Consider the following 9,844-nt stretch of genomic DNA (forward strand, 5'->3'; position numbering starts at 1 on the left):
CAGAATTTCTATCTTAGAACAGTTTAATGCTAAACTTGTAACTTCTGTTGTGCTGCATGGGAAAAAAAAATGAGACTCCTCCTTACTGAGGGGAGATGTTGGTATTACTACATGGTTTTAAAAATTATGTTTTTTTAAGAGGCAGCATCTCTGCCTGACCCACCAAAAAGGGTCAGGATGAAGAGGATTTCCATCAACAGTTCTCCTTATTGAGTATCAAGGACACTCTTTATCCTCATCAAATGATTAAGAAAAAAAGTCTCAAGCAACTTCCATCCTTTTATTTTCTCTCTGGCAAACAAGTATCTTTGATAATGTTTGTGGCAGGGTGTTGTTATTAAATTCAATCCTTCCCTTCTTTTTCAGATTACTTCTGTTTCTATTCCACAACTAAAAAAAAAAAAAAAAGAATCAGTTTACTTCAGCTCAAAAATAAAAATGCTTTTATGAATGATCAGTCTAGACTTATTGATCTATCTTCAAATGAGACTATTACAAGAGATGCAAAAATTAATCTGTGCCTTCAGAGATCTCAATTCTAGTATTTCTTGCTTATATTTCATAGGTGAAATATCATTAGGATCATTCATGTAAAAAGAGTAACTTATTTAATAACAATTGTTTTTTTACTTTTTTTTTTGTGATACTATGTAGGATTTGTTGTTCCTCAGTTTGAAGAATTGTCTTATTTCAGTGATTAGAATTATTAGTTCTTCACAGGTGTTACATTCTCTTACACATTATTTCAGGTATCCTCCGTAAGATCATGATGTTCTTTGTGTCCTTTCTATCAGATAGATTCTCATGTTGTTTTGTAGTGTTGAAATACTCTAGAGACTTAAGAGTGCCAGTTCAGTTTATGGAATGATTTTCTTTTTTGAGAGAGCTGGGCTAGAGAAAGTGTAGGCCTCATTATGCTTGCTGCAACATCTCGCTTGAAACACCAAACACTCACGCTTACAAACTAAATGATCACTAGCAGTCTTTCTGAGCCTTCTGCTTGCCAAGCAGAGTCATCTTAAGAATTCTGATAAATTCTGATATAGCAGCAACTGCCTTTTACTAAAAAAAAAAATTTACTGTAGTAAAGCAAATAGCTGAGAGCATCTGAACTGCTTATTCCCTGGCTTGGGGAATGTGACATTTATCAATGGGGTGTACCAAAGTTTCCAAGTAACTCCAGAGGCATGTGAAGTTCAACCCTTGCTGGATGTGTGCATTCAGGAGGGCTGCCTACAGCAAATCTTCAGGCAGGTCCTGAAGTACCTCATTCACTGACATCCCACATTTCTTGTAGGTAGTGCTAATGGTCGCTTGAAGTACTGTTGAATTTGCTTTCTCTGTGCTTGGACTTCTTTTGTGTTGTTATTCTTGTTGGGAAAAACTATTGTGAAAACTGAATTCTGAAGATACTTCTATTTGTACTGCTTACTGAGGCCCTTGTCATAGGAGATAGCTGGGCTTCTTTTTTTCTTTTTTTTTCCCTTAGCGATTCATTCTTCTTCTTCCTTTCAGTAACCCGAGGAATGGGGAGTAAATTCTTAAATTTTTCTCATAGACACTTTTACCACTAAAAGGAAATACTTATTTTCCCACAGATGTAACATCTACATATATATGCAGTGTATCTATAGGTGGTGTTTGTGTAGTCACTTTTTAGACAAGTTTCTACTGTCCTAGATTTTTCTGCATCAATGTAGATTATATTGGATAAGTCACAGTAGTTTTAGCTTTATCTAAATGAATTAAAAAAATAATAATAATAATTCCCTCAAAAAGCGGTGCTTTATTTATTCTAACTTGTTCACACTATGAGAAAATTTTTGTTAGACTACTATTCTAGCTTCATTAGACCACGTACATCAGTGAAAAAGAAGTTTGTAGCTTTTGGGCACTGAGCCCTGGCATGAAAAGCTAATGTTTTACTTCCGATTTGAAAGAAAGATTGTGTGGTCTTAAGATTATCTTTCAAGTATATTAGTTAGTCCAGTATAAGATTTTTCTCTCTTTGTAAGCCTTGTGCTAGTTCTGTCTTTAGCCATAGACTTGATGGTTTGTTGACAGGTGCAGCAAATTGTTGATACTTCTTTGTCATGCGGTAGTTATTTGTGCAGCAGTAATTTATAGAGTGTGTAATGAGTATTTAGACTATTGTTCTCAAATTTGTTCAATAATAAGGAGTCATTCAATTTCCTTCTCCCTTTTTTTATCTTTTACAGGGCCTGTCCTTTATATGCTGTCAGTCCCAAGCTCAGGGGGCCTATTTAAATCAACTGCTTGGGAGCATTGTTCAACAGTATTTTGGACGGTTTCTCCCTTCTTCACCAACTGCACTTGGAGCTGGGCAGCATCCTGTGTTGACTGCTCTATGCAGTTCCATCACAGTCCCTCAGGCGCTCCGGCTACGAAAGACCACTCTGCATGTCATAAAGTAAGACCCAGGGATGAACAAAGCATCACTTATTCAGATTTTACAAACAGCTAATAAGAGAATGTCACTGTTCTCATCTCAGTAACTGATAGTCAGGCTGTAGGAAGAGCCTGTAAGTTGTTGGACAGGAAGATAAGAAAAGGCAGAGAATATAGAGCAGGAAAGTAAAACTGAGACGATCTGGAGACTGGTGAGAAAGTCATTGAGGATGGAAGGTCTGGACTATAATAAGAATAATACACCATATGGCCACATAAAAAGCAAGTGCTCCAATACATATCATCCTATGGCTTATCTCAGGCTGTGTTTAGGATCACAGAACCATAGCTGTAACAGCTGCCCATGAAAGGGAGGACTAGATGCTATTGTACATATCAGGATATACATAGATGTGCCAGCTACCAAGGAGAAATAGAAAATTTGGGATATGGAAAGAGGGAGATGGAGAGCTACAATCTGCAGTTCTTTGTCCACGTTGGGAAAAAAATTAATCTCCTTCAAATAAAAGGTTGTTGCTTACATTTAAGGTAATTGCACTTTTCTTTATTGAAGAGTGAGCATACACATTCATTGAAAGAATATTAGTGATGATCTCAGGTAGATACAGTAGATAGTGCTTTAGGTAAAGCCTATATTATCACATATAAAGGGAGTGAGTTAAAATTTCAGTCTCGATACTTTTTTTTTTTTGGCTTATGAATACTCAAACTTTCTTATCTTAATAGAATCATTTGTGAATGTGTGCATGAATGTGTGAATTTTAAGCCTTATTGTGGAAAGCAAATTCTGAATGTGTAGTGGCATTTGGTGACTTGTAAAACTTGAAACATTTCTTAGTGATCTGGGAAGAATATCTTAGTCTGATTTATAAACTGTGTGGTGGTCAGGAGGCAGTCACTAGATCTATACGTAAGTGCATACAGAGTTTGCTGGCCTTTTTTACATACAGAAGCTAATGAATATCTTGCTGTTGCACGGAGGAAATTGAACCAGGGAAATATATTATCCAGGTCAGATAATCATTTTAGTGAAGAATACCACCCCCAAAAAATAGTGTGCAGTTTTCATAGTAAATTAATGGAACAGAAGATTCTAGGGATGCTAATATTAAAGTGAGTTAAAACCACATGGCGCAGGGAATATAGAAATGTTTTATTTTAAAAAAGTTGTGTAAGTATGCTTTATTAAAAGTTGTTAATTAACGCATTGCATAGCAAATGAGCATGCCTTGTATGAGTAGCTAATGGTAACTAATATTGCATATTTAAAAGTCATTTTGCAGGTTCTCGGAGTACTTTTTTTGTACTGATGTTCTGTGTATTTTATCTCCACCTTTCTCTTCTGGATGTTCCAATTTCAGTAATTGTCTTTAGATTTTAGTAAAGTCATCTGTAATGTCAGATCAACAGTGATTCAATCTTTCATCCTTTCATCCTTTTGGGGTTAAAAAAAAAAAACACCAGATGAAATAATTACAGTTGGGACAGCTCTGTTATGTGTAGTGTCAATATTTGCTCTTGATGCAGATTTGCAGGTTACCTTAATCTCTGCAACAAATTTTGTACCAGAGATGATTGTGTTAATTCCAATGGAGCAAAATCATCATACTGTTTTACAAAAATAACAGTGCCAGTATAACAACAGAGCTCTTACCACAGGTTTGAATTGTGAGCAGACAATAACACACAAAACTAAAGAAGGTAACTGAACAACAGTTGTATTTTGAATGTCATTTCAGAGCATCAGAATCTAAACTCCTTTTGTTGTTATTTTATGCTGCTTTCTTTATATTTTAACTTTTATAGTCACATTTGGTTTTTAACTATTTAACTATTAATAATTATGACTGCTATTTCTCATTTCCCTCAACATAGGAGTCGGAAGACATCACTGTCCTGATAAATTAGGAGCCATTTCTAAGACTAAGATAAATAGAAGCCATTACCTGAGTCTAAACAAAGATAGAAATCTATGTAATAGGCCTTCTGCTGAAATATCACAATATTATTTCCAATTATATGGTGCTTGCATTGAATGGGAGAAAAAACCAACAACATATCTCAGGCTTTATTTTGATTTGTTTTGTCTTCCCAGTGAAAACTACATGCAGTTCAAAGGTAGCGCTCCACCTCCTCGCTTGGCCTCAGTTCTTGCTTTCATTCTTGAAGTACTTCAGAGAACCCAGACCAGTGAACTGTGTGACATTGAACTGGTTCTCCCAGCTGTGTTGAAGTGCATGTTATTGGTTAACGAGCTACAAGGTGAGCTACTTGTTTGCTTTAAATACATCTCTTTACACCTGCAAGGTTTTCATACTGCTGAGCATCTTTCCTCCCAGAGTACTATCTGTTCCTGTTTGTTTGTTTGTTTGTTTGATTGATGCATTAGCCAGATAAGATGGACAAGCTTTGTTCATTAAATAATTTGTTCTCTGATACAGGAATTTCTCTCTGACTCAAGTGCTCTGATGGATTCCTGACAAGTTGATCTTTAATTGGAAGTGTTTCCCATCACTCCTACCTCATTTCTCCCAGACTCATAACAGTGGAAGTTTTCTTGCACCTAAAGATTTTAGACCAAATAAAACTAGTGTATGTTCTCCCTTAGAACATCAGAAAACAACATGCTATACTTAATCCATTTTTGAAGAGATCTTTGACCCCCTCTTTTTTTTTTTTTTTTCCTCTTTTAGCCCATTCTACTTGGTAGTTATACCTTCTATATTTTTAGCTTCTTTAAAAAAAATACTCAGTTCACCTCATAGTTGTATAAAGAATGCAAATGTGCCAAAAAATGTCCAGTTCTTGCTACCAGAAAAGGTATTAGGAACAGTGGAGATTAACCTCTGACTTCTCCTGGGAATTTTGACTAATAAAGCAATTTTTGATGCTTTCCTGTACAAGCTTCAGGGACAAGATAAATTCAGGAGATTACCTGAATCAGCACAGGCCTTTGTTCCCCCTTCTGCCATTGTAGCCACAGCTGTCTGAAGCTGGAGCAGAATGAGCTAAATGTCCTGTGATTCTGCAGCCACCAACTCACAGGTCTCCACCATACCCTTGTGGAGAATTTGCAGCTCAGTTCCACTGTTATAAAGGAAGAGCTTTATCTAGCAACTTGAATATCCATTTGGAAGATATAAATGGAAGAAAACAGTGGGCTCCTTTGTTGTTGTTTGAAAATACACAAAAGGGTGGAATTCAGAACACTTATTGAAAGAACAGAGAGAACACTTATTGAAAGGAGTAGATCTCTATGGCTTTGAGCAGGTTATAATGCCAAGACTGCTTTTTCCCAGTTCAAATATAGGAACAATTAAAGAATAATTAAAGAATAAAAACAAAACTGATTTTTTTAATTTAAATTTATTTCCATTAAGAGTGTGTGTCTCTGTTCTGACTTAAGGAGACAGTATTGTACTTAAAAATCCGTACTTTTAAAAGATAATGGTGTTGAAAACTGGACTTCGCATAAATCTGAAATTCATGCTGTTCTTATAGCCATTCTAGCTAACTACTTTGTCATTTTACTTGCATCAAAGTAAGATAAAACCCATTATTTTCTCATTTAAAAATTGTAGCTTTCATGAAAGACATTTTCCAGATGGTCAGTTCAAGAGCTCAGTGTGAATCTTGTGATTTTTCTTTTACAGTTAAAAAAATATCTACAGTCATTGTGCAGTACATGGTACAAGGCTGCCAAGCAAGGTCAGGAGGAGAACATGCCACCCAGCTGACTTCTGTATTTAGGTAACCAGAAAATATGCCAATTGGCAGTGAAGCTACTGCAATCCAATTGACAGGAAGCATGTTTTTTTAAAAACAACTAATTATCCTTAACATACTGCATTGTCACTTGTTTATGGTACTTAAATTACATTGCTTTTGGCACTGGTTTTAAACATAACTTTGCCAAAAAGCCAGAGCAAAAAAATAGAGAAACATATCTGCTTTTTTCATGGATTAGGTACTGTTTTGAAAGGACTATAATAGAAAGCTACATTCCTGCTGCAGTGGGAAAATCTCCTTATGAGTGGTGCTGTTGTGTAACGTGCTGTGGGCATGCCTAATTTGAAGTGTATATAACAAAGATCAAATCCTTGTCCAGCAAGCTTAATTTATTTGTTTCTCTGACAAATGAATAGATTAATGTAATGTCAATTATACTTATTCTATACGTCAGCAAAATGAATCCTCTTTTTCATGTGGATGCAGTAGAAGAGATGTAGGAGCTAAGACCCAAAGACATTTTGCAAACCTAAACACTGCTGCTGTATTGGATAATGTTAAAATGAAAGCCCCTGAGTGATTTGGTGATGTCTCCATGTGGGCTGTATCACTTTCATGAGATGTTTCACTCCTAGGGTGTAACTCCCCAGTTAGATGTAATCTGTGGTCATTAAATACCTCAAACCTTCAAATAGACAAATGGATGCACTTCCATCTGATGGTCTGCCTTGCCCAAGATCTAGTGGAGCTTTCTAAGAAATGCTGATGTTGTTTCTGCAGACTTCAATCTAGATATCTTGTTTTGCTGGGCTATTTGGTTAAATAATAACTCCATGTTTCAGTTTTCCTTGTTTTCCATTCAGACAGATGCATTACAAACTACTCTGGAACAAGTCAGCTCTGGTAAAACAGCAGCAGAATCTGCTGATTCACTTGAAAATAAATGTGGATTTTTTCTTAGCATTAGCCTTCAAAAGCATGGCTTTGTTTGTAGAAGGAATTGCATATAGAGTATTTCACTGTAACAATACGATTGCTTCCATGCAACCAGTTTGCTTGTTCTGATCAGCTTCTTCAGTTGTTCTTGGCATGTTCTCTGCATCTAGTTCTGACCTTGCATTAAATGCCTCTGTGTCCCCCTCAGGCACTTTATCCAGGACTACACTGCAGTGTATGATCACCGGGTGTTCAGCATTCTAGAAACAGTGGCAGTCTTGGATCAGACATTAGTTACCAGCCTGATTCCCACGCTGACGCAGTCTCTGAAGGATTCAGAATACAAACAAGGTCTTGGAAGAAATGCAGCGCAAAGGTTTGGGTTTTTTTCTATTTAATACCACTTTTTGACAGCGAAGAGTAGAGGTATGATCTCTTGAAAACAAGCAATGTTAGGCAGCAGGACAGATACTCAAAAATGATTTTTAAGTGGTCAGACAAAATCTCCTCTCACGGTTTTAGGCCATCTACATCTGCTAAGTATTTTCAGAGAAATTATGACATTAGAGCTACGAACCCACATACAATTTAAGCTGGCCTGCCTCTTTTCACTACACCGTGTGTTGTAAAATTGAAGGGAAAAAAAACAAAACTCCTGCCCAAAGAATATTCCTGTAAGTCCCTTTTCTAGGGAATGTTATGTTTTATATACAACATTACAATAAAATCAGGTATGATCTGAGATGTTTGGGAAATTGAACCCATGGTTCAATTTCGAGAGTTCTCTTATAATATAAATTTATGAGAATTGTGGGTATTCAGAACAGGCTGGCCTCCTCTCTGATAGGCACAACAGAATCACACTTTCTCCATTTGCCCCCAGAGAACCTAGGACAGAAATATTTCACTTGTGAATCCATTTAGCCTTAGGAAGCAATGGAAGCTGAGGAAAGCAACTCAGCACAGATGGCAGCAACTCTTGGTGCAGATGAAGCACTGAACTTTCAGCAACCGTATGAATGTTGTTACAAAAGCCCAAAAAGCTCCACACAGTGTAGCATGTAGGCCAAAAGCACTCCTTCTGTTAGGTCTCCTAACAGGAGTGCAGGGCTTGAGAGTCAAAGCCTGGAAGTTGTTTCAGTGTATGCATTAATGCACATTCTGAGACCCCTCAAAGAGTAGATGCTGGCCACACCTCAGGCTGGAGAAGTTTTGAAGTAAACTTTGGCAAGGCCTGGGTTATGGGGAAAAAAAAACAACAAAACCATCAACAAAAATAGCACCAACAAGAAAACAGAGTTGTGCAAGAATGTAGCTCATGAGCCATGAAGGATTACTCACGGAGTATTCACCTTCCATTTAATGAAAAACATGCAAGTCATCTACAATTGTATTATTCACTTTTTTGTTGGCTTTTTCTCATAAATGTATTTGCTTTTATTTAGAGGAGTTAACAATCAGACTGAAGGACCATCATATGCAGCATTTTCATACTACCCACTTTTGGTCTTTGGATGATGTATAGTTTTTTGTAGTTTACCACGTAAAAGATACGTCTAAGCATTGTTGCAACACTGTTGTACAAACTATGCTATTCTCTTTCTTCCAACTTGGCCATGCTAAAAAATCACAGCAAACAAAGCTGTGAATAGATAAGGAAAGAAGTTGTTACGGGTTAGAAATCCAGTGTGTTTGGGAATTACATACTTTACTGCTCAAATGTGTGAAATTGTTTAAGTAATGTTACATTATTCTGTTTTTCAACAGGGAAGCCTACAAAAGGCTTTTAACTCACCTCTCTGAGGCTGGACAAAATGAGATACAAAAACTGGAAAATGAGGCAGGTTAGCAGTTGCTGGTGGTCATCCTTTCCCCTTCAATGTTCCAACACTGTTGGTACCTAAATCTGTTGTGTACAACACACTAGCCGGGTTCTTTATATCATCTTTTTTTTTTTTTTTTTTTTGAAGTTATGTATTTATTTTAATGTTTTCTGTGGTATTTGAATATTGTCATGCATCCGAAGTGTAACTCTTAATATCCTGTTGTACAGTGATTGAAAGATATGGCAAATGAATTAAATTGTCTTTATAAACATAGCCTGGATTGCACCATACAAAGTGGGATTTAAAAATTAAGCACATACACATAATAATTTCAGGAAGCTCAACTCACATTGAGTCCTGACCCTCTTAACATTGTACTTTGGAAAACCTCACTCAGAATGTTCATAAGAAAGTTCTAACTTTGTAACTTCTAATTTATTATTTTAGAACAAGAGAAACTTTCCTGTAGTGCTGAATTTGCAATATGCAGGCACCACCTGCATGTGGGCCAGTATGGCAGAAATATATGTAAATAAGGGCTTCTGGTATGTTGCACAAAATGTACATAGCTGTCTTAACCTTCCACATTATTTAAAAGTCTTTCAGTTTCCAGTGTGTAATCTGTTGTGTTATGTTTGTGGGTAATAAAAGAACACAAGTTCAGATTTCTTGTCCTCTTCCTTTTCATTACTCTTCTCAAAATTAAGCCAGAATTTACAGCAATCCCATAATTTTATTTCTTAGCTATGACAGTGTTGATTAGCCATGTCTAAAATTATACTAGGTGTAAATAGTTTAAGAAGTGAGGGTATGTGCGATTCTGAAGGAGTTGTTCATTTGGAAAATGTATTTCATCTGACCATAGGCAAACTTGTGTTTGCCTGGAAAGCCAGATTTGCCAAATATTTTGGATTATCTCTTGG

General features: G+C 36.4%; 1 protein-coding gene across 1 annotated transcript in view; it reads left to right on the top strand.

Annotated features, from left to right (window-relative positions):
* MMS22L (MMS22 like, DNA repair protein) overlaps window positions 1-9,586 on the top strand; it is an 87,184-nt gene extending 77,598 nt beyond the window's left edge. The window contains exons 21-25 of the mRNA XM_085217607.1: window positions 2,220-2,431; window positions 4,526-4,692; window positions 6,084-6,180; window positions 7,304-7,471; window positions 8,863-9,586. Of these exons, the coding sequence (XP_085073733.1) occupies window positions 2,220-2,431; window positions 4,526-4,692; window positions 6,084-6,180; window positions 7,304-7,471; window positions 8,863-8,944 (726 nt within the window). The 3' untranslated portion in view covers window positions 8,945-9,586. The remainder of the gene's footprint in view (window positions 1-2,219; window positions 2,432-4,525; window positions 4,693-6,083; window positions 6,181-7,303; window positions 7,472-8,862) is intronic.
* Window positions 9,587-9,844: the final 258 nt, after the last annotated feature.

This window comes from Meleagris gallopavo, chromosome 2 (genome assembly GCF_905368555.1).
Source record: "Meleagris gallopavo chromosome 2, MGAL_WU_HG_1.1, whole genome shotgun sequence".
NCBI classification, from domain to species: Eukaryota; Metazoa; Chordata; class Aves; order Galliformes; family Phasianidae; genus Meleagris; species Meleagris gallopavo.